This window comes from Alosa alosa, chromosome 9 (assembly GCF_017589495.1).
Source record: "Alosa alosa isolate M-15738 ecotype Scorff River chromosome 9, AALO_Geno_1.1, whole genome shotgun sequence".
NCBI classification, from domain to species: Eukaryota; Metazoa; Chordata; class Actinopteri; order Clupeiformes; family Clupeidae; genus Alosa; species Alosa alosa.
The window spans coordinates 1526998-1552611 of record NC_063197.1 but is presented as its reverse complement, the minus strand read 5'-3'; the positions used below and the strand labels follow the sequence as shown (position 1 = coordinate 1552611).

Here is a 25614-nt window from a genome sequence, read left to right as displayed (position 1 = left end):
TCCATACATAAAATCTATCAGCATGCTAACAATGAATAACAAACCTCAAACTCAAGTAACCTAACGTTAAGTTAATGTTAACAGTTCACTGACTAAGTCAGTTAACAGTTCACTGCAAGCTTGCTGCTGCTTCGTAATTTAATTGACAAACTTAACATATTGTGACAGCAACAAATAAACGTCCCTTTCACATAATGATAATAACCAACATAGATTGTGACTCACCAAGAAACTTCTGTGGAGGATGAAACGCTGCCATCGATTCTTCACGTTAGAATTCTAGCTGATACTTTCGTTAGCCAAAATGTATCGGTTCTTCACGTTAGCTGATACTTCCGTTAGCCAAATGTATCGTTTCTTCACATTAGCAGAGACATTTCTGGTTAGCCAAATGTATTCTTTCCTTTACAGTTCACTGTGTGCTTTAGCTTTCAAGCTTCATAGGTGCATTACTGCCACCAGTTGTTTGGGAATGGAATTGCATCTCTGATCGTCGTTCTCAACAAGTTTGACACTAATTGATGATTGACGTTACAGGGGCCAGTCAGGGGCCAATGAGATTTCAGATGGGGCCCCGCCCCTAGTATATATCTATGGTTGTTGCCCACAACTTTTTTATTTTTATTTTTTTATTACATACAAAAATCACCATACAAATTATAACAAATAGGGGTACAAGAATTCAACACAAAGAGGACATAATGTCAGAACATAAAAATAAAAAAGTTGTGGGCAACAACCATAGATATATACTGTCAGTATAACAACGACCCAACCTGTAAGAAATCGAAAGGACGTAAGTACTCGTTCATTCAACTTTTGACCTATAATCCATATTGAGCTTGCAGAAACCACAATCAAATCTTCGATTTTTCAACGACAACCAGGTGAAAGAGACACATTTAGCCGTCTAGCTCCATAGACCCCCATTGTTTTTGCACTTATTCGTGATCGCCCCTAGCGGAACTGCAACAGATTGCAGGTACAATAGGCCTTTATCACGGCAGCCCAGGGGCAGCTGAAGCAGGGCTGTTCAGTTTCCTGTTGGCAGGTGTTCCTAAAAACATTAACGGCCTCTGGTTGAAGTAACTGTGGCCGAATCTGACACTTAATTAGAAACACCTGTGCTCACACAGGAACAGGGCTGTTCACTTCCTACTTCAGCTGCCGTGATAAAGGCCTATTGGGAGTGATCCGGCTCTCCGTAAACGGGCTCTGCTGTCGCAGAGATAAGGCAGATAAGGGCTCTGACTGTCGCTAGTTTCACGCTCTGAAAAGCATTTTAGAAATAGGGTTAAGCGGGAGGGGAAAACGCTGTTTTTTCACATTTTTAAAAGACACTGGACTATAGGATATAGTGCACTACGGTGCTAGTCCCATAGGTGACAGCAATGCAACTTTTTGGATGCCGGCTGTCGTAAAACCCCAAAGAAGAAGAAGAAGAATTTTCACGCTGCTGCTGCTGAATTTACGAGTCGGCTGGAGGCTGACTGGAGGGCGCTGCTCAAAAATCGCCTCGCTCCGTGTACCTGTCTGTCCTCTTATTTGTCGTTGGTTTGTATACAATATCAAACGAACATGGAGGGACATACACATAACTCCGTCTCCTCCAGAAACGAGAGAAAAGCACTCGAAAGGACCAGAATTGTGCAACGAGAGAAAGAGCGAAAAACACTGAAAACGGTAGGATAAACGAACATTTACAAACAGTAAAAATAGCATGCATTTTTGTATGTCATCACCGAGGCGTATGAATATGCCATTGAGGCTTTGTTTAACCTACTGTTGTTGTTTTGTGAAAAAAAAAAAAAAAAACTATAACAAACTATTCCCGAAAACAGCACAATCAATGTTCTACTGAAATGCCAGAACGCCATGCAGTTAACTTAGCATTAACGACCATGATGCATATGTGGGGCACTTCTCCGAGTCCCTGCGGGCAGGGGATGTACTCAAATGTAAACCTGAAAGCAAGGTCCACTTATCGAATACCATGATGATTTGTTTTAAGTAGGCCACAGAACTCAAAAAAGAGCCGGTAAATCCACATAGGCCTACGTCTCAAACTACACAATAATAAGTGACCACCAGTGGGGTATGAATCTCGATTAGTGGGTAGCGAGGTATGTTGCGCTCAAAGCCAGGGTATGCTGTGACACGAAAGTAGATCTGTTTTAGCGTCGCCGTATCGCATGGTGTTTAAGCTGTCAACCAAACCCGGTCGGGAACAGTGGTATATGAAGCACGTTAGACATATATCTAGGCTTCACAAAGCCTTGACTCAGGGGTGTACTTCATAAGTGATACTACGATATGTGATATATTTGCCAAACTAGACTTTCAGCTCAGATCTGTGCGTGTTCTCGGTGTTGGGATGATGTTGGCCAATCGTGATTCGTGAAATGTGGAGACACGACCGCCTACATTTAAAAACAATTACTTCCGCATTTGCGAGCGATAGCGTAATCTACATGGCGGTCATTTTTAGTGTCTAACATCAAATAAGTAGATTGTCATCAGTTGTTGTATGGTATGCACGTCCATAGTGGGATATTTGCACGCACAACACTATTAAAGCATATACGATATCCAAAATGTGTGTGGCCAAAAAACAATTGTGGCATTCCAAAATATGGCCATGGCCCCAAATCCAGCCAAAAAGTAGCCAAAACTGACCCAAAGTGAGGCCATAATTGAAATGAAGCCCAGGTTGCTTTGTTAGCGGCCTTAAAGGAACCATATGTAAGATTTTGGCCAAAACTGGTACTGCAATCACTTTCAAATTACTGTAGAGTGGTGTATCCCCTCCCCCTCCCCCCTGACTCGAGGTTGCCAACCCGGATGCCAAAACACTACTGACTTTGTGATTAGTAGATAGGTAGAGGGTGGCGCATCAGGCCAAAACACATCAACATCAGTTGAATGCTGCAACTTCACTTTTTAAATGGCAATATCCTGGCCGGACTTCAGTTGTCAGTGATATAAGTATTTGAAATTAACATGATTTCTTAATGTCTAGTGACATATCAGGGCCATTTTATGATTCATTGAAATACTTTTCTTACATATGGTTCCTTTTAAATCGTCTTGTTTTGTTTGTTCCTTCTCTAACTATTGTCATTTAGAGAATTTGCGAGCTATTCATGAAATATCTGAATAAGTGAAAAAAGTTTGAATCTGAATAAATGTGAAAAAGTTTTCTTGTAGTGGCTAAATTATTTTATATCTGCATTTTACATCATTTAGATATCAGACATTTTGAAGAAAGAAGATGGTGAACGCACTGAAATGGATCTGGCAGCTTTACAGCAGCACCAAGACATTGTGCAAGAATTGTGCAAACGCCAAATCCAGAGGACCTTGGTGAAGAGAAAGCAAGATGAGGTTTTTTCTTTTTGGTCATTTTTCAACTTTTAAATTCTGTAATCTGTTTCATTGTTCTTTTGTTAAATGAATGGTGATGCAATTTCAAACATTGTATATCATTTCTCACATTTAGTTGTTCGATGATGATGAGGAGCTGAGATTTAAGGTGAAACAGCTAGCAGAGGCATTACGAACATCCCAAAACCTGGTCATTTATACTGGAGCTGGCATCAGCACGGTAGTAACCTAATGAGACTGATTTAAGATGCATTATTAAGCAAAGAAGGAAATCAGCCAATGATTGACCGTTGGCTTAAAGGAGAAATCCGGCGATTTTTCACATAGATATCCATTTCTCATATTTGATATGGTCTCCAGGCTGCATCAATTCCAGACTACCGTGGGCCTAATGGTGTCTGGACAAAGTTGAAGAGGGGTCTGCCAGTGAGGTAAATTGAAGAACACTGGGTTCAAATGTTTTTACTGTGCCACAAAATCCCAACTATTTAGCCCCCTTCACCAAGTAAATCTCTCAGTTCATATGTATTAGTCTACTTCCCAGCCCATAGAGCCCCATTATGGATCTAGACAGTTTGATTTAGAAATGTATAGTATGGGTCCCCAACATATAGAAACTATAGGGCCACTGCTGCCAATGCCATCTGATTAGGGGGCCACATCAGTGCTCAAGAATAATACAAAAAAAGAAAGATATTTCTGAAAATGCAATGTTTTTTTCCCATTATTTCAAATACTGTATAACACAAAACTGCAAACAGAAAGTGCAAGTCTTTTTTAGCTCTTTTTAGACACCTGTACTAACAACTAGCTTATAAATAATAAAATGATGAAATAATTATGAATACAAATTATAAAAACAAACAAAACAAAAAACATAAAAACATGTATGTGTGTTTCACACCAAATACAAATATTTTCCTCTCATAACTTATTTAAACCTGGGGCCTATTGCACAAAAGCAGAATTAAGACATCCGGGATTTGAGCTGCGCTCAATGAATCCAAAACAAGAGCGTACAGGCTTAATTGGTTGCACAACGAGCAAGCCAGGATGGGCAGACACAGATTCATCAAGCCAGGTTAAACCTATCCTGGATAAGTGCGTGCTCACGGCTCCCTCAAATAGACCCCGCCACCGATCACAGATTCACTGATTCACCATGGCAACTAGAGCGGCTTCATTGCTTCTTCTACGGTGTGAAGTAGGTAGCGATAGCCTTTTCACAACAGCAACAAACAGCAACACCTCTGTTTAGGAGAATATTGAAGCTAGTGCCGCGACCACCACGCGCAAAATGGTTAGGCACTCCTGTGACGTCACATTGTCGCATGACTGATCGGGAATGGCGAGTATGTAAGAGTTAATTAATGATCACAAACATTTAAATAATGACAGTGGGTCTAGGTATATGTGATAACAATGTGTAGTGGGCAGTGGAATAACTATTGGTTTCCGTTTGTGGTGACTGCTGACTGAGATAAGGGATGAGATTAAATAGATCCTGGAACTTGGTCTGGAGTAGGCTAGCTCCACAGAATGAATCACCATGGTAACTTATACCATAACATATCCTGCTGCCCCTATCCCGCTTTTGTGCAACTGGATCACGGATAAATTGAGCCAGGATAACCAAGATATCCCGGCTTATTCCCTTATCCTAGTTTTGTGCAATAGGCCCCTGGTCTTAAACTTAAAAACAATTGGATTTTGACTTCAAAATTTCAAAAGGCCATGGCTTAAAAGTGGTCAGAGATAAAGTCCTACTGTAAATGTGAGGTCAATTTACCCATCTAATTTGCATATTATGATAACACTGGATGGCAACCACCTCAAATTATGCACCTTTCAGTAAATACTGGATGTTGAACATATTTGAGCAGGTTTACTTTCTTTTTTTTGTCATATTACCCACATAACAAATTAACAGGAAAAAAAGTAGGCCTAAAGTGTAAACCAACGATAACAAACTATTACTATAACCACAAACCCTATGCTACTATACAATAAAGTAGCCTGGTGAAATCAGTTCTTATCACAGGTGACTTTGTAGTTCTTACTACTTACTAAAGCCCTACTTTTACTACCCCTGCTGTCTGTACCACGTCTATTAAGGACACCATCATCATAACGACACTATTTTTACTGCCCCTGCTGTCTGTACCACGTCAATTACGGACACTATCATCACCCCCAGCTATGTTGAGCAGAGGGTCGAAATAAGCATGGTATGCTTAGTGGACACTGTCGAAAAGACGCAAAGACGCACCTCCATTCACAGACGCACCATGACTATCACTGTCAATAGACGGTTGATCATAATCTCCAAAAAGGCAGATATTCTCCTTCAGAATCAGAATAGGTGAATAACAGACCCAAGACTTCATCACTCAACTTTTTTCAACATTTGGTGTATTTCTGCTTTAATTTGTGGAAAACTGTGGCCAGCATCACTTGCGTGTCATTACAAACAAATGCATGTCATCTTTGTGTTTCTCGCGTACTTCCTGAAAACTTTTCTGAAGTGGATTTGGGCTTGAATCGAAGCTCTGGATGTCTAGCAACTAGTGAAGGAGAATACAAAAGAGATTTGCCACCTTACTTGGATCTATCGTCTGTTTTAATCAGTGTCGTTGTTTGTTGCAATGAAAAATACCCTCAAGGGCCGAATTACATTATTATTATTTTGACATCAGGTCGTGGGCCAGAATTGGGCCGGACCCGGGCTGTTAAAAATGATTAGCTAAGTTAGCTAAGTAACATGGTTAACATAGTTAGCATGTTAGCATACTAGTTAGCATAGTTAGCATAACTACTAAAAATGATTAGCTAGGTTAGCTAAGTCACATGGTTAACATAGTTAGCATTTTAACATTGTTAGCATGCTAGTTAACGTAGTTAACAAGTTAGCTAAGTAACATGGTTAGCATGTTAACATTCTTAATATTTTAGTATAACTGCTATAAATTATTAGCTAAGGTAGCTAAGTCACACAGTTAGCATTGTTAACATAGTTAACAGCATTAACATTATTAACATTTTTAAAAAAACTGCTTGAAAACATTAGCTAAATTAACTAAGTTAAGTTACTTGGTTAGCATTATTATCTTTGTTAACATAGTTAGCATAACTGCTAGCAAACATTAGAGCCATTCCAACTGTCAGTTATCGTCAACTATCCACCTATTTAACTGTTCAGTCATTCCAACTATAAACCTCATCTACCTAGCAACCAATATAGTTTGTTTTTACTCTGTATGATATTTTACATCATATTTTTGCATTTTCATGCACTGTATTTCCTTCAGGAAATGCTTTTCTAGTTGTTGTTGTTGTTGTTATTCCATTATACCAGTTTGTTTGGATCAGTTATTGCACTTTGAGGTGTATAGTAGTAAGTATATATACTCTTTTGATCCCGTGAGGGGAAATTTGGTCTCTGCATTTATCCCAATCCGTGAATTAGTGAAACACACTTACCACACAGTGAACACACAGTGAGGTGAAGCACACACTAATCCCGATGCAGTGAGCTGCCTGCTACAACAGCGGCACTCGGGGAGCAGTGAGGGGTTAGGTGCCTTGCTCAAGGGCACTTCAGCCGCTTCCTATTGGTCGGGGTTCGAACCGGCAACCCTCCGGTTACAAGTCCGAAAGCGCTAACCAGTAGGCCACGGCTGCCCCAATCAGCACATTTTCATGCCGGGAATAAACAGTTTTGAATCAGTTTATTGATTCCGTTTATGTCAATATTCCGTTTAACCTCTTTACAAGCAAGTACAATGTCACATTTTGAGCATATTCCTGTTTACATAGCAATCAACATTATTCAGAATAAGTCAGTGACGCAGCCTACAAATATGCTCCCAACGTCATGACGTAAATCTCCGCTGGTGGAATTCCCTCTTTTGGCTGCATAATACAACGTCTTCAGGGTCTTCCACCTGTATTTTACTTGTTCAGGCGTATGTTGATAGCCAGCCTCATTAAGTTTTTTACGAATCTTTTTAAAAACGTAGGTATTACGACATTTTCTCCCGTCGATGAACTCCATGTAATTTTTATGATTGCAAGACATAAGTTTGTCTCCTTTTTCCAAAAGTGTGCGCATTGTTTCGCCATGATTAGGAAAGTGCGTGAGAGAATTGGGTAATTTCATCCGAATTCTGTGGGAATTGAGCATGTGCAGGCCTACAACACTCTTCCTTCTGGGAGCATATTGCATTTAAGGTGTTTTAATGACCCAATATTCTGTTTAAAACAAGCATATGCTAGGGTGTGCAAACGGTTTATTAGTAAACCGAATATGGCCTTTTTCGGTTTATTTCAATCAGGATTTAGGTGTTTACAAGACACGCATATTCGGTTTATTCCCAATAAATTGATTTGAAACCGTTTATTGGCTGCATGGAAGCGTTCTGTATGTCTTGTTCACATAGTACTACTAGATGATGATGATGATGATGACTATTTAGTTATTATTAGTTTATCACATGATTTCTATTTCTCAGTCTTGGTTGAACCTGCTGGCCTATATCTCCTGTATAAATAATAACATTTATTGCTCAGGTGCAGTTTCAGCAATGTCAGGATATCAAATTAAAGCTTAATCTTGCCTTCTCTTTACACTAATAAGTCTCCCTGTTTTTTAGAGTGGCAGATTTGAGTCAAGCTGAGCCCACTTTCACACACATGTGCATCAAGATGTTGCATAAAGAAAAACTGGTATGTGGGTCAAATAAACAAAGCCCCATTAGGAATTTTAAGGCTCCTCTACCAAGTAATTTATATTATATACACTTTCTTCTTACTGGTATTATTGTTTTCCCAGCAAACTTGTTGTAGAATTGAGTATTATTTATATAATTCCATCTCTTTAACGGAAACTAAAACTTGACTGTTTTCTTGTTTGTGTTTTGACAGGTTCAGCAAGTGGTCTCTCAAAACTGTGATGGACTCCACCTAAGAAGTGGACTCCCCAGGCAAAACCTCTCTGAGCTACATGGAAACATGTTCATAGAGGTGTAAAGCATTTTTCACTTTTCTGCTTATAATAAGGCATTTTACGAAAGGAGATCCTGTATTATACTGCACCATTCCAGCCTCTGTATACAGTATTAAAAAAGTAAACTTGCAGGTTAAAGTGAAAAGTGAAATGTATGAAAGTGTAGACTGTATACTGTTGAATTATGCGAAAACGTGACATTCGTCATTTTAACCTGTACGTTTGTTTATTGTGGATATTCTCAAAATACCACCGTGTGCAACACGACTGGTTTCACCTTGCAGGGTCACATTTGTTACTCAGGCCTACTTTGCTTTATATATATTTCTGATTATGGCATAGCTTTAGCTCCCCACCCAAGTAGGCTAATGATTAAAAAAAAACACACACACCCAAGAATTTGTATATACGCAATATTCAGTATACGCAATATTTTGCTTTTTATGTTAGACACTATTGATACCGTGAGAAATGTACATTCTTAGGGAAAAAGCCTCTTATCAGTTAATCGTTAATTGATCAATAAGGTCAATCAACTAATGATTAATGAATTAATCGATATTTTGCTAGTTCCTACAGACAAAATATTGCAAACTTTGAAAGTGTATAGAGTGTATAAGTGTATAGAATCTTACAATACAAACATGAGGTTACAATACAAACATGATGTCACATCACATTCATGATCTTACAATACAAACATGATGTCACACATCACATTCAGCCAGATCTGCGCTGGGATGGCAGTGTTTCCCACAGAATTGGATTCAATTTGTGGCGGTAGCTGACTTGGACATTGGGGTGGTATTAAGATCGTCTTGGTAGTGTATAGGTCTAAGTGAGTGCCTGTCACTTTAAGACGTTCGTGATTAACACAGTTAAAAGGCTGCTGATGTGTGGATGCAATTCATAACGTTTTCTACATAGTTAAAATAAAGGTTCGTACTTCTCCTTGGGACAAGCACTTTTGAATTTTGGAAAACACTTTTCCATTTACATCGGGATTTTGCTAACATTCAGTGTCGGAGTCAATAAAATGAGCCCTTCAACCAAATTGACAAGCAGCTGTAAGTAGGCTAAGCATGCTAAATTCGACATCCAAACAGTATTCTAACGTTAGCTTTGAGATACTGCTTGATTGCATAACTTAACGTAGTTTAGTCTCTTCAATGTAGCCTACTATGTTGTGATAAGACCTTAGCAGAGTTAACTTCAATGCAGCAGTTTTGAACAAATTTTAAGCATGGTCCGCGATGCTAAAGCGGATTTAATAGCAATTTAGCCAGACGTCTTCTATGCTTCTATGTGGCAACAACAATCCTTCAACAATTGTGAATACTTTGTTAAATGCACATGCAGAGGAGGGGCAGCAGGCTACGAGAGAGAGTGGGGCGGGGTAAGGAAAGGCTGCTTGTGTAAGCGCAGCTCAATGGCAATGCAAGGATTTGATCTTGTATTTAATTTAAAATAAATTAAATTAAAACATAGAATATTAATCTGTGGCGGCCGATTTTGATTTCATGGCGCCCCGCCACAGATTAGTCAATATATGTGAAACATTGGATGGTAATTGATTACATCAAATGTAATTGATAACTGATATATGAATTCCTACCTGAAAGTACCATAAACTAAATTCTCCTTTTTTCATGTTGTAGGTGTGTATGACTTGCATCCCAGTGAGGGAGTACATACGTCTCTTTGATGTAACAGAGCGCACAGCTGTACACAGGCATATAACTGGGCGACAATGTTGTCATTGTGGAGGAGATCTTAGGGACACTATTGTGCACTTTGGAGAACGAGGCACCCTGGACCAACCGCTTAACTGGAAGGGAGCTATAGAGGCAGCTGAACGCTCTGATAACATCCTTTGTTTGGGCTCAAGCCTTAAGGTAGGAGAATGAGAATTTAAACAGTTATGAAGATATCACTTTATCATCTCTCTAAATAAAGTTTTGATATTATTTGCTCATTAGGTGCTGAAGAAATATCCACGCCTCTGGTGTATGAACAGACCTGCTAATAAGAGACCAAGACTCTACATTGTCAACTTGCAGGTATTGTTATTGAAATGGCTCATGATAGAAGCCTTCATCAAGGGTACCATTTTCAGTTGGCAATTAACTAAGAGAGAGCCAATCACTATTCTTATTATTTGTCAGTATTGTTTTGATATTGCTTTACTTATCTTTGTAAGTTATTCTTTTAACCATCTTTCAATCTTTCAACACACAATTCATAACTTTGTAAGTCACTTTGGATAAATGTAAATAACTAAAATGTAAATAACTAGGGCTGTCAAACGATTATTTTTTTCATAATCGCGATTAATCGCTGAATTTCTATAGTATCGCAATTAATCACATTTTGTCACATGATTAAAATTCTATTATTTTGCATGTGAGTCATTCCATCTCAAATCAGATAAGGTTGTTGCTGCACCATCTCAGATTTTGTTCAAACCTTGTCTATATCATCAATGGGTCCTAAAACCAAGGCCTGTGAAATATTTCTGTGCAAGTCTTTTTCAGACCTTCAGAATTTTTTTCATTTTAACAGCTTGAAAAACATGTGCCATGTTTGGGCATTAATATCTTGACAAATATTTTCCCTAGCCTCCTCAAATTTTCTAGGGTGGAAGACCAACTCCTAAAAAGCATGTGTAAACAATTTAAAGTCTGTACTAAAAGTCTCCTGGCTTTCGAAAGGGCCATAGATTTCGGAAAAATGTGCATTAAGTGTGATGATGAGGGTAGTAAAAAACATTTTCATTTGGTATTATTTACTATTTCCTCTTCAAAAAACAGTTTATTAATTTTTTCCAACAATTTGAAGTATCCACATCAAATGACCATGACATAATAAGGATAAAACAAGGCGTGTTTGTATTTTTGTGTCATTTTCAAGCAACTGAAATGGTATGTGGGGTAGCTAGGGGGACTAGTAGGACCATAAAAATCTATGTGGAAATAGTTAAGTATATGGATATTTAATGTGTAAAGTACCAATATTTTACCAAGTCCCATTCACAGAATAAATGCATGTAGTTACAGGTGTTTTGGGAATACCAAAATAAACATTTACAATAAACAATAGATAGTTGGCCTCCCCTCAGGTTAAACAGCATAGCATTTTGCTACTTTTATAACGGTGTTCCCAAAACACCTGTATCGCATTGTGATTAACATGTTAACGCTGACCGCCCTAGTAATAACCATTTTTTTTGCAAAAAGAATCCTTCACGCTATTGAACATATAATTTATTCAAACGTCATTTTGTATGGGCTACATACAGCAGCATTTCTCAAATGTCATTTGCAAGCTACCCTTAGTGGTCCGTGAACAGATGTGGTAAAATATATTTTATATCGGTGTTTCTTAAACTGCATATGCACGACTCCAAAGCAAAGCTGTGAGTGTGTATGTGAGTTTTGTATGTTCATCCAAACAGAATGAATTGAATTAAAAGAGTTGTTTGTTTAACAGGCCTGACACTTCAATAAGCCAACAGTTTTGAGACACTACCTATGCAGCTAGGACAGTTTACATTTAGATGTCGATGGTCTGTGAGTTTAGTTTTTTTGGTTATATGGTCCTTGGTCTGTTCCAAGCTGACAATCTGGTTGGATACATCTTGTTTTTTTAATAGTATGATGTCCTTACTTGAAAAAGCACTGGTAGTTTATTTACAAGACGATTTATACAGACAGTACCTTAAGGAATTTTACCGTTCGACGCCATCTTGAATTTAGTCACGATAAGTCGAGCGACGAAAAAAACGAACAGGTATGATAAGGGATCAGATTCCAAAAATAATTCAGTGGAAATGCATGGATTCCGTTGCTTCCAGTAGCAGCAACTGGAATCCATGCATTTTCACGGAATTATGGAGACTTACAAGTTACAGTGGGCAGTGCTTCGACTTGGCCAGCTTCACTCGCGGGCCGTGCGTGGGATCACGCGACTTTTAATTTGTATTTTTCCAGTGAGACGCTGCAACAACCCAAACAACCGGTAGATGGCTCAAGTGAGCAGGGTGTCTCAGTAAAAGAAATGGAGCCTGGAAAACCCTACACAGACTTCACTACAGACTTTAGCAGACTGGTTTAGAAATAATTTAATAGCCAGAAATATGCCTGCCCTGCCCTAATAAAGAAATATTTGGTTAACTGCGAGTGAATCCCGTTTGCAGCCGTTGAAAAAACGCAGGACAAATTAAACATTCTGGTTTTCTCTGAGTGCAACGATGTTAGACAGACATCATTTGGACAAAATATAGAGCATATTAACCTCCGTTGCTCAGCCAAATGCCGTCCTGTTATCACGGAGTTACAGGCGATAAACGATTTTTGATGGTCACACGTTTACTTCATTAGCGGTTTATTTTTTTTTTTTTGATTATTAAAGAGTGTTTTTCATTTAAAGGTTTGACTTCATGCTTATTCAGTAGAGCATTTAGTGCTCTCCCCAATCCCAGACGTTCACATTCCATGTTTGTTTGTAATGGATGCAACCACGATATAGGCTATGCGTTTGACGGCAATGAGTTGTTGAACCAAGACAAGCCCAGCAGCAATCTAGGGACTGTTCGTTATTTATTGAAGGAGCCACCGGAGGAATTTTGAGTGCTTCAGTTGCAAGTAGCATGACCCTCTATTGCCTGCTAGAAATTGTTCAATGACCCTCCGACAGAATTGTTAAAAAAGACATGACCCTCCCCTGCCAATTGTCGCTGTCTTCCGCCCGCGCCACAGCCACACACTGTGATAACGTTCTTAAATCAATCTTTCCCGTGAGCTTGCATGCTACCAGTCCTTCCTTTTCAAATGTGTTGCGTCTGTTTGCACAATTTCACAAATAATCATATGTGATTAATAATATGACAAATAATCCCTGTGCACGGGACCAAAACAATGCATGCCAACTTTTTCTGTGTTTATCACGATTTTAACTTTCCCCGCTTTTAATGTTTTCCGTAGAATATCCCATATTTGAATACTCTCATAACAGCCCTGCCATCGGGCCTGTCACTGTGTTGCCCTGTTGCTACCCCTTGCCCTTCCAACCAAAAAACAGATGTCTTCAAATCATCGTTTTCCTTTTTGAAGGGTTAGAGTGATGTTAACCTATTTAAGTTTAACGGCGTGATTGTCGTGAGAGCACGATTCATTGGCTTGCATGTTCGGCCTTATGTCTACGCGGCGCACCTGAGGCTACTCAGCTACAAGAGAAAGAATTTCCCCTGTTTGTATGTTCACTGCAAGTTGGCCTACCATAACTTACCAACTTTGCACTGTAGACCCTAACTGGCTATTTATATTTTTCTGTGAAATAAGCAAATGTATTTGTTCAACTTTATGAAGCAGAATTACGCATAGGCTACTTGGAACATAATACATTTAACAAAGGACAGATGTATGTTGCTAGTGACAAAATATTAACTTTCAGTGTTTTACGATGTCTTTGTCATGGGGAAGTGTTTTTCCCCATGCATTTATTCTAGGTTACTGTCAGTGATTGACGCGAGAGAAGCGGGGTCTGTGTTGTGTTGCGTTAATTTAATTTATTTTCATTGGGCATATTGTGCCGTGCCGTCCACAGCTCTTCAGTTCTGACAAAGCCAAAATTACTCCTTTTGAAACAATGAGTGCAGGAAGCGCGTTTGTATGGTTATATTGCTTGACGGGGGGGAGCTTTCAGCCATAAGGCTACTTTGAGAACATTTCAATTAACCCGACACTAATATTCAAAATGTTGAAAACTATTTCGGCATAGCCTATAAAGCAGTTTAATTAAATGGAATGTTAGTTGTAAACAAACGAGCTTCTTGGTGAGGCTTGGCCTCACAGATGCGCTCGTGCCTTAGATGGCAGGAAAAATCTTCACGATAGGCCTATTAACTAACCACCCAATTCACGTTGGCTGGGGGGAAGGGGGGCCATCAGACATTTGTGCCCAGTTAATCCGGCCCTGCCCCCAACAAATCACACCTTCCCACCTCTGACAGCTTAAAATAAGTCAAGAGGACTCCTTACTCAGACCTATTCACAAACCTGCAGCATTTTGCCGTGTTTTGAAATCCTATGCAGCTACAGGAGCTTCCAATCGTGAGGAAGCAATTTTGCATTGTAGGCATAACTAACATGCAATAATGCCGCCAACAACAACCAAAACTAGGCTAATCATTGTCAACATGTAAATTAAATGTAACATTATTGTGAATCAAATTAAAATGTTCTCTTTTGCAAATGTAGGCATAGTAACAGAATAATTTAATAATGTTACAAAGATACTACATCAATCTGTATGTTTCATTAGGCTACTAGGCTGTTTTGCACCTAAGTCTGGGACAGCTTAAGTCGAGAGGACTCCTAACTCACTAAGACCTATTCATAAACAGCTTTTTGTGGCATTTTACGTTGCGATGTTTTGAAATGCGTAGCCTATGCTATAACAGGAGCTTCCAATCGAGGGAACAATTTTGCATTCATAAAAGGGATGCAATAACGCGCAACCAACAACAACAACCAAAACTACTCATTGTTAACATGTAATTGAAATGTAACGTTTCATTGTGAATCAAATTAAAATGTTCTCTTTGCAAATGTAGCCTAGGCATATGGTGACAGATTAATTTAATAATGTTGCAAATGTAGGCTACTGCATCAATCCATAGGCCTATGTTTCATCAGGCTACTAGGCTATTTGTTTTGCCTTACCCTTTATTCATTTAGGCTAGGCCTTTTTATTCAGTTATTAATCATCTTCCGTCCTTCGCGACTACTTTGTGTAGCGACGATTCTCCGACCTGTCACCTGTCACTCATCATCGGAAGAGAGGTGTTTGGAATTCCTGCGTTACAATTGTCAGCCAATCAAGGTGGTCACTTCAGTCAAGCTCGTGCATGAGTAATGACGTCATCCACAAAGACTCACTCCTAGTTTAGGAGTTGTCTGAAAGGCTTTGTGAATAACTTTTAAGAGAAAACTCCAATCTAAAATCTTTAAGTGCGATTTAGGAGTAGCCTACTCCTAGTAGTAAGATAAAAGCCTTTGTGAATAGCCTACGGCCCCAGTTATTCATCATCTTCCGGCCCTTGTGTAGCGACGATTCTGAGACCTGTCACCTGTCACTCATCATGGTAAGGGAGGTGTTTGGAATCATGCCCGTTACAATCATCAGCCAATCAAGGTAGTCACGCTTTGCCCATTTACCCAAATTAATGGTCGAATATTACTGATGATCATTGTTATTTAAGAACAACATGTGTGGGAGGGTACCAAAAAAAACATCTTGCTCGTAAAAGCATCATAACGCACATTCTGGCGGGTCTGTTATTTACTGTAGGCTGCGCAAACCACAGGCCTTTATTTTGGGCATTCATTCATTCATTCATTCATTCATTCATTCATTCATTCATTCAACCTTTATTTACTCTCGGAGGGTCATTGAGGGAAGCCCTCATTTTCAATGAAGCCGAGATTACAGAAGTGAAGCAAAGCGCCTGGCGAGCCAGACCCACATTAAAATGTAGGGTCTGGGCACGCACCGTTCGCAGTGCTCAGTCCGAGGGGCAGGATAATCAGTTGTCTTTCAAATTCCCTCTGCACGCAATAGGATATTTGTTTTCAAGTAGCAGGGAATTCAAGCCAAAACGTTGCAACTCTGCCATCAATCATTATGTTAAGCCCACCAAACGACTCTATACACGATTTCAAAGGCCTGATTTAAGTTTCGATTTCTGGAGCTCACAAGCCAACGGAGAGTTGCTTGACTAGTCCTGCTGCCGCTAGGGGCGCGTCTAGATTTCTAGGCTAAAGCGCTCCACAAACAAGACAACATTCGAGGCCTTCTGTTGAAGAATTTTACATAAAGCCTGCGCTAACAGTAATTCTCCTGCCCTGATAGGCCTATCACAGCTGTGGATAGTGTGGAATGTTCAAGTAATAACACAATCCAATGTGTGTCTCAATTGTCCCTAATTCTCCCTCTGACCACCTCACACATTTCTCTAGATTTTGCAACGAACTTACATGACACAATGCCATAAAATATGCCAGTTTTAGGACACAGAATAATGTTTGTAATGATACCAGGTAGGCCTATGTTTAACAGTAACAAGTGTAATGAGCTATTCATTGTCGAAGGTGCATGGTGAAGTGAAATTCTTACTTTGGAAAACAAACATTTGCCGATATCATCGCCGATCATCAGAATATTGCAACAGATTCTGTGTTCTGGACTGCAGGTAACTTGTTAAGCCAGTGGTTCTCAAACTTTTATTTCATTCCCCACTTTGATCAAGGGGCATGACTGATGATAGTGGAGATAACGTGTTATCCCGAGGCTTTTGCAAGTCAGCATCTTCGACGGTAGTCTATTAAAAATATTTAAAAAAAAAAAGTTTTCGATGTCCCAAACGGAGAGCCATACTTTATTGTTTTTAACGATCTCTATGCTACTCACAAAAATGTAGGCATGGGGACATGATGAAGTAGGCCATCCAACTGTCGTGTGTTAAATTATTGTGATTACGAGCCAGTGGTTTTCAAACATTATGCGTGACTCAGACATCTAACTAAAGGCAACAGGCTCATATCGTCCTCGCATTCGCAAAATGAGGACCAGTGTTTTGTCAAATTGCAAATAGCTATTCGTTTTAACGATTTTTTTTTATGATGGTATGAAGTGCTTTTTGTATAGGCTACTATCTTAAACTTGGAATATGGGGAGGGAAGTGGCGCATCTGCAGTCAGCCAAATATGAATGTAATTCTGCAGCATAAAGCAGATGTATTTGTTTATTGTACAGAAAAATAAAAATGACATGTCAAGCAGTCAATTGACTACATTGCAGTCAAGAAGTAGGCCAAATTAAGACACTGTTTTGATTTGCGTAGTTGCGTTACCGCCAACACTGACAATAACATAGACAGCAAATTAAGATATTTTTTCGTTTTGTGGAACGGCACCGGTAGGCTATCAAAAGCAGATTTCGATTTTCGCTACCACCATGTAGTCCAGCCTTAAGCCATACCCAAGTAGCCTTAATCGAGGTAATGTTTAATTACTCTCGGTAACAATTACGTTTAAAGGTAGCCTAGCCTCCTGCTTTTTCAGAAGGGGCGGCAGTCAGGCTACTGACAGAGCGATGTACAGTGGCTGAAAGTGGTACTAAAGCTTCACGCCTCGTAATTCGCGACTGAAGTGGCCATTTTAAAGCGATGCCCACTGTACCTTGAAAGGAATAAACTAATTGATACCACGGTGCAAAAAGCTAGAATCCCTGGCTTCTCCGGGTTCTTGGAGCATACCAGCATATGTTTGGCACCAAATTCAGTTAGCGAAGCGTGAGAGGAGAGACCTGCATGTTGTGTTCTTGGATGTGGCTAATGCTTTTGGATCAGTACCGCATAGTCTGTTGGGAGGCCTTCGATTATTTCAGAATCCCAGGTAGCATTAAAAGCCTAGTAAAAGCATACTTTCTGGATATTCAATTTTGTTTTACTACAGCTTAGTACACCACAGGGTGGCAACAACTCGAGGTAGGAATCATGGCGGGATGTACCATCTCCCCACTTGCTTTTACAATGCCAATGGAGGTCATTATTAGGGCCTCAAAATCGGTAGTGGGTGGGGAGAAGTTGCAGGGAGGGCCACGCCTCCCCCTGATTAGGGCTTTCCTGGACGACATGACAACCTTGACGTCAACCGTTCCATGCACAGGTTGCTGGATAAGTTAAATAGGTGAAGCCAAGGAAGATGGTGAAGCCAAGTAAGTCTAGGAGTCTCTCAATTGTTAAAGGGAAGGTAATAGATAAAAGTTTGATATAAATAAAGAAGTGATTTCCACTGTTCTGGAGAAAACAGTGAAGACTCTGGGAAGGTGGTATGATGCAAGCCTCGGTGATAAGTCACAGGTTGAAGACTTGAGACGGGACACTAGGCAAGGTATTGCAAAAATTGACATGTCAGGGCTGCCAGGTAAGCTCAAGCTTTGGTGTCTGCAGTTTGGTTTATTGCCTCGGCTAATGTGGCCATTGACAGTTTATGAAGTTCCTCTGTCAAGGTTGGAAAAAATGATCAACAGATTAACAGGCAGTTAAGCAAGCTCAATCAGCATTGAGGCATAGGGATATAATGGGTCATGTGCAGCATGGGCGGGGGTGGGGGGGTCTAGGGGTGGATGTAAGTAAACCCTTGTGGAGCAAGGCTTCTGCAGGAGAAAAGAGGAAAATGGTAGTGGAGGAAATGCATAGACAGGAGGAGACTGTACGATGTACTAAGGCAGTGTCGCAGGCAAAACAAGGGCAGTGGGTGAACTGGGAAGGGGTGGAAAAAAGACGGATTAAATGGAAAGGGATTAGATGGAAAGAACGGATTAGATGGAAAGATCTATGGGGCATGAAAGCTGGTAGAATCAGATTTATGTTAAGTGCTACATATGATGTGCTCCCATCTCCCAAGAACTTAAGTCAATGGTTTGGTGAGGATGATAAATGCACACTTTGTTTGTGTGTGGGCAGCCTCCACTATATCCTATCAAGGTGCAAGGTAAGTCTCACCCAGGGGCGGTATATGTGGCGTCACAACCAGGTATTGAAATGTTTGGCAGTGGCAATTGAGGATAAAAGGGGAGGTCAATTCATTAGCCTAAGTAAAGGGGTTAGGCAAATTAACTTTGTGGCCAGATCTGCTATTGGCTTGCTGTCTGAATTGGGCATTTGTGGAAGAAGTCTAAGGCAGGTGGTTAGTAACATGTTCTTGGCAGCAGAACGAGCAAGCGAATGGTTGTGGGTAAGAAGAAGTTACCCTTCCTGGGGCGCAAGCTAAGGTAAGCTAACTGGCTCTTTTGTTTTGTGTTTGTGACTGTGCTTAGGTCGATGGTGGTTGGTTAGGGTTTTTTAGGGTTATGGTTCAGTCTACATCAACAGGCTGGACCAACCTAGACCATGCCTAGGTTGGTTAAGAGTATTTGGATATTTTATTGTGGTATTGTGGCAACATGGGGCGTAAGCTAAGGTAAACTAACTGGCTCATTTGTGTTGTGTTTGTGATGGACTGTGCCTAGGTTGATGGTGGTTGGTTAGGGTTTTTATGGTTATAGTTCAGTTCGCATCAACGGGACGGACCAACCTAACCAACCTAGACCATGCCTAGGCTGGTTAGGAGTATTTTGGGTATTGGATATTTCAATGTGGTAATATGATGGCAGCATGGAGGGGAGTGTCTTCACTTGATGAGGGTGCCCACTTGATAACCCCAATGGCATGCTGCATACTATAAACTGCTGTTAGATGGGCCATTTGTCTTGTTTGTGACCATTGGTTGGCAGATTGGTGGTTAGTGTGTTTTTTTCTTTAAGTTAATTTGGGTAGGGGCGTCTGAATGTGTTTTTACCTTGGATTTTGGCACAAGGGATTATAACATCTAATCCTGTGTATTAATGTAATGGGGTAGACTGGTGGCAATTGAGAGGTTGCATGTGTTTGTGGCGCGATGACGTGCCACCAAGAAGAGTAGGCCTGTCACTTTATGATACAAGGATACAAGGATACAAGGAAGTTTATTGTCACATGCATATAGTTACTGGAAGTAAGAAATGCAGTGAAATTATGTCTGGTGTCAGCCTATTTGTGCATTAATGGGGGTGCAGTAGAAGAGGGGTTTAGTAGATTAAGTGGCAAGGGCTGCATAAAAAGGGGGGGGGAGGATTGGGATGGGGTGGGGGGCACCAACAAGGAGCACCCAAGAGCAACAGGGGCAAGGAAAAACTCCCTTACCAAGGAAGAAACCTTGGGCAGATCCACGGCTCAAGGGGCTAACCCAACTGCCAGGGTCTTGGTGTGTGTGTTGGGGGATGACAGGGGAGATGGGATAGTGTGCTGTGTATGTGGGGGAGAGGGCAGTGTGCAATATGTGTGTTGAGAAGCTTCCTCATGAGACAATGTGCTGTGTATTGGGGGGGGCAGTGTGCTGTAAGTATGTTGGGGATGTGTGTTGGAGAAGCTTCCTGATGAAATAATGTGCTGTGTATGTAGGGGGGCAGGGACTTACTATTGCAAGCAGAGTACTGTATGTAATGTATGTGAGTGATGACAGTGAAGATGTGTGGGCAGGGGGGAGTGGAGCAGTGACTGTGTGTGTAGTGTGTAGGTGGGTAGGTGGGGGCAGTGTGCTGTGGGTATGTAGAGGATGTGTGTTGGAGAAGATCCTGAAGACAATGTGCTGTGTATGTGGGGTGGGGGCAGTGTGCAGCAAGTATGTAGAGGAGTGCTGTATGTATGTGAAGTGATGACAGTGATGTAAGTGTGTGTGTTGGGGATGGGGGGTGGGGTGGGGGGGGCAGAAAGGCTAGGCAATCAAGGACATGGGTAGATGGAGGAGAAATCAAAAATAATAAATAAAAAGTGTGCAAAAGTTGGAGAAAGTCAGATATGTGTGTGTGTTTTGACGTGTGATGAAATAACAAAATAAATAAAAGGTCTATAGCATAGGGTGAGGGATGTAAAAGTGCTAAAAGTCTTGTAGGTGTGTGTGTGGGGGGGGGGGGTCATGAGTGCTGAGGAGTGAATGAGTGCAAAGTCAGTATAGTGTGAGTTCAGAGTTGGGAAATGTTTGAGAGTGCTGAGGAGTGAATGTGTGCAAAGTCAGTATAGTGTGAGTTCAGAGTTCGGATGGCCTGGGGATAAAAACTTCTCCTGAGTCTCTCAGTTCTGGCTTTGTGACTACATAGGCGTCTTCTTGATTTCAGCGGTAGGAATAATCCATTGTTAGGATGAGAAGAGTCCTTCAGAATCTTTTGGGCTCTTAGGAGTACTCTTCTGGAATAGATATCTTGTAGAGCAGGGAGTTGAGTTCTTATAGTATGCGTTCAGCTGAGCGCACTACTCTCTGCAGAGTACTACAATCTCTAACTGTGGAGTTCCCATACCAGGTGATGATGCTACCAGTTAGAACACTCAACCGCTGAAGTGTAGAAGGCCTTCATGATGGATGTAGAAACTTTGAATTTCCTTAGCTGACGAAGGAAGTAGAGTCGTTGTCTGGACTTCTTCAGAACATATTGAGTGTTAACAGTCCATGTTAAGTCTTCAGTAATGTGGACACCAAGGTATTTAAAACTTGTGACTCTCTCTACAGGTTGCCCGCTGATCATTAGTGGGGTGTAACTGTAGTTCTGCTGCTGCCTTCTGTAATCCACTACCATTTCCTTGGTTTTATTGATATTCAGTGTCAAGCTGTTAGATTGACACCACTGTGCCACCTCATCAACCTGATCCAAGTAGAACTGTTCATTGTTGTTACTAATCAGGCCCAAGATCACTGTCATCTGCAAACTTGATGATGGAGGTATGACTACTGTTGGCTTTGCAGTCATGTGTGTAGATGTTGTACAGCAGTGGACTCAAAACACAGCCTTGGGGAGCACCAGTGCTGATGGTTAATGAGTCAGATGTCAGACCCCCCACTCTAACCACTTGTGAACGGTTGGTGAGGAAGTCAAATATCCAGTGACACAGGGTGGTGTTCAGTCCTAAGGCCTTCATCTTTGTGACCAAGGTGAGAGGTACTATCGTGTTGAATGCTGAACTAAAGTCAATGAACAGCATCCTCACATAATTCCCATTCCCCTCCTCCAGGTGAGTTAAGGTGGTGTGCATGAGGTTTGAGATGGCATCCTCTGTAGACCTGTTGGCTCTGTAAGCAAATTGGAGGGGGTCAAGGAGGCAGGGAGGGATGAGCAGATAATGTTTTTCACAAGCTTCTCAAAACACTTCATCACTGTAGACGTCAGGGCTACTGGGCGGTAGTCATTCAGACATGATGGACTTTTGTTTTTCGGTACTGGAACAATAACAGACTGCTTGAGGCAAGTAGGAACTGTCTCTTGAGCCAATGATGTGTTAAAGATATAAGTGAACACAGGAGCTAACTGAGCAGCGCAGGATTTCAAAACCCTGTTAGAAATTCCATCCAGTCCAGTAGCTTTTCTACAATTTACCCTCCTAAAGGCATTGCTCACATCTAACCTCAGAGACACAGAAAGGTGCATCCTCATTTGCTTCACATGCTGCAGCTAGTCCAATATAGTCTGTGTTTTTCATGTCAAAGCGAGCATAAAAAGCATTAAGTTCATCAGGGAGGGCTTTACTCACATTCATCATAGGAGGGGACTTTCTTTCAAAGCCAGTGATGGTTCGAGTCCTTTCCACACTCGTGCTGGATCACCCTCCAAGAAATCAGCTTCAACTCTGTCTCTATAAGCCGCTTTTAGCATCTTTAATTGCACTACGTAAACTATAAGATGCTGCTTTGTAATCCGTCATATCCCTGAAATAAGCCCAGCATTATAAGTCATGGTGCGTGTCTTTAATGCCGTTCTCACTTCTCTATCCACCCATGGTTTCTGGTTAGGAAGCTTGGATCTTTACAGTTGGAATGATGGAATCAGTTAGCATATTGATGTAACTCAATGATACTTCCGTAAACTCATTGATGTCAGCAGAGTTCGCCTTGAACATCTCCCAGTCAACGTTGCTAAGGGCGCCCTGTAGCCTGGCTTCCGATTGGTCAGTCCAGCTTGACCTCCTTCGTCACTGGGGGTCCGTCCGACTTCTCTGTTTGTACATAGGCAGTAGGAAAACAGCGGCATGATCTGATTTTCCTAAAGCTGGTAGAGACTTCGCTTTGTAACTGTTCTTAAACTGTGTGTAGCAGTGATTCAGTGTGTTGTCACCACGTGTAGGGAAGTGAATGTGTTGAATAAATTCAGGCATGGACCGGTTCAGATGTACTTGATTGAAATCACCGCCACAATAAGTTTAGCTTCAGGGTGCGTGTGTTGTTGTCTATTTAACACTTCTTGCAATTCTGAAACCGCAGCATCTGTGTTGGCTTGTGGAGGAATGTAGACAGCGTTGAATATTACCGGGTAAACTCACGGGCAGGTAGAAGGGTCGACAGACGATCGCTAGATGTTCTAGATGAGGCGAGCAGGACTTTGAGAGAACGGTGACATTTCTAGGATCACACCACTTGCTGTTCGTCATGATGCAAACACCGCCACCTTCGATTTTCCAGATTCCTCAGTCCTGTCAGAGCGAAAGCAGCAGAGAAAAAACTCCACGGAGTGATGGCACTGTCCGAACAAGTTCAGTTAGCCATGTCTCAGTAAAGCATAGAATGTTACAGTCCCTGATGTCTCTTTGAAACTGTATCCTCGCTCTTAGTTCATCCATCTTGTTCACAAGAGACTGGACATTGGCTAGGAGAATGCTAGGCAGTGGAGGCCTATGAGCTCTATTCCGCAATCTGTTACGGGCCCCGGCTCGTTTTCCTCGGTGTTTTTTCCTTCTGCGCCGAGATGCGTCTCCATGGTTGCTGAATGGAGCTCAATGACGAAGATAGTGTGGACCGATGGCGGATGAGTGCGGCGAGAGAGAAGTTGAAAACTGAATGTTAGACGTAAGTGTGTGGATCTTATTTTCACTCTGGTGGATTATCAGATGACCCTGTGTTACCCTGAGAGCGTTTCTGGACCGGACACCCTTCCAAGAATTCAGTAGCAAGACTTTTTCTGTTCTTTGGCCTGTTTCCCTAAGCCTGTCAAGTTTGTGACTGCATCTCCAAAACCTTTTCACCTGCCCTCCATACCTACCGCTGCCCCAATGTACATTTTTTTGAAATTGCAAACAATAGCCAACCATTTCCGTGGCAGCACCCACACAACAAAATGTCTAATTCTTTCACCTCTATGAGGAAGCTGATTGCTGCAGTAGCCTATATTACATTAACGTTTATGATCTTAATAGACGTGTGTTGAAGTGTTTGCTATTTATGTGTTCTCCGAAAGGTTTTTGAACGAACAACTGCATCTGCAACTGCAACTGAATATTTTGAGTTTGTTTGATGCCATGTTACCCTTTTCAATTGTGTGTACTAGAGCAAAACCCCTTGTGTTGCAACCACTGTCTGTGATACAGCGGTGGTCTCCAAGTGTTTCCCCGAACCACAGCGCTATCCGTTGGTTTAGAATAAACGGTAAAACAAATAACCGAGAATGAGTTTGTTTCACATCACCTGCCAACATTTAATATAGACTGAACAATGACAAGGCTGGTGTAGAATTTTAGAACACTGTCAGTCATATGTATTGACATGATGTTCAGAAGGGGTCTAACCCAGGTTTTTTCTTTCAAGTGGACACCTAAAGATGATTTGGCCACTTTGAAAATCCATGGGAAGTGCGATGATGTGATGTCACTATTGATGGAGGAGCTAAACATTAAAGCACCAGCCTACAATAGGTAAGTAAGTTTTCGTGCTTCCTCTGAATATATAGTTTTTCATTGATGTAGACTACACTTCACCAACTGTAATTATTAATTTCACCTCATTTCTGACAGAGCGGAAGACCCAATCTTCAATATGGCTACAACTCTTCAGCCAAAGGAGGAGGCCAGTCACACACGGAAATTGTTATTGCCACCTTCTGCTGTTGACACTGGTCATCCAGAATTCAGTGGCCATGTAGAAGGGACAGAAGGGACACAAGGAGGCTGGTTTGGACGAGGTTGCAACAAGGGACGAAAGAAATAACACATGGTGGATTTAAGACGAAATGTAGATTAATGTGGCGAAATGGCACCGTTTTGTAGTATTTGTCATTTTACCTTAGTATTGTACTCCATTGTCATTCTCTTGCTGGGCAAGTCTGTTGCCTTTACCATTCATGCTTACACAATTTCTTTGTCTTCATTAAAACTTATTTGTGCATCAAGTTTTATTTTCAAGAGACTTACCAAAGAAATACCATTTTGTTTTGGGGCTTGTTTAGAGATTGTTTTCCCTTCTGTTACCTTGCAAGGTTATCATCCAAGCATTCACTCATATCATTGTTAGGATATGTTCAGTGCTGAATTACTCTATGTCTCAAAGGAACTATACAGTGATGGCCAGTTGTTTGGACCTTTCCAAGAAAAACTAAAAATCCTCATTTTTTTTCTTAGAAATAATCTGAAACAATCATTATAGGAGATTGAGACAAATTGACGAGTGTGATTTATTTTCGCGGAAAGGATGTACAGGACTGAGTAGCGGTCATGCGTTATGTGGTACTATCTAGTATCTAGTTGTTTAATGTCATGTTTAATACAATTTAGACCTTACTCTTGACTCAAATAATATTTTTGATAATAAAACAAATGAAAATGTCATGTA

At 40.9% G+C, this 25614-nt stretch overlaps 1 protein-coding gene across 2 annotated transcripts; it reads left to right on the top strand.

The window, feature by feature from the left end:
- The first annotated feature begins 1209 nt into the window (after window positions 1-1209).
- On the top strand, window positions 1210-25614 carry sirt7 (sirtuin 7). Of its 2 annotated transcripts, none has more exons than XM_048253387.1 (10): window positions 1210-1683; window positions 3247-3384; window positions 3500-3532; window positions 3745-3815; window positions 8037-8109; window positions 8308-8406; window positions 10048-10284; window positions 10369-10449; window positions 24595-24701; window positions 24801-25614. In XM_048253387.1, exons 1-10 carry the CDS (start codon window positions 1579-1581, stop codon window positions 24991-24993), a joined length of 1137 nt encoding a protein of 378 aa, XP_048109344.1. In that variant the 5' UTR covers window positions 1210-1578; the 3' UTR covers window positions 24994-25614. The 2 variants fall into 2 exon arrangements, with proteins under 2 accessions (XP_048109344.1, XP_048109343.1); XM_048253386.1 differs by having other exon boundaries at window positions 3500-3604.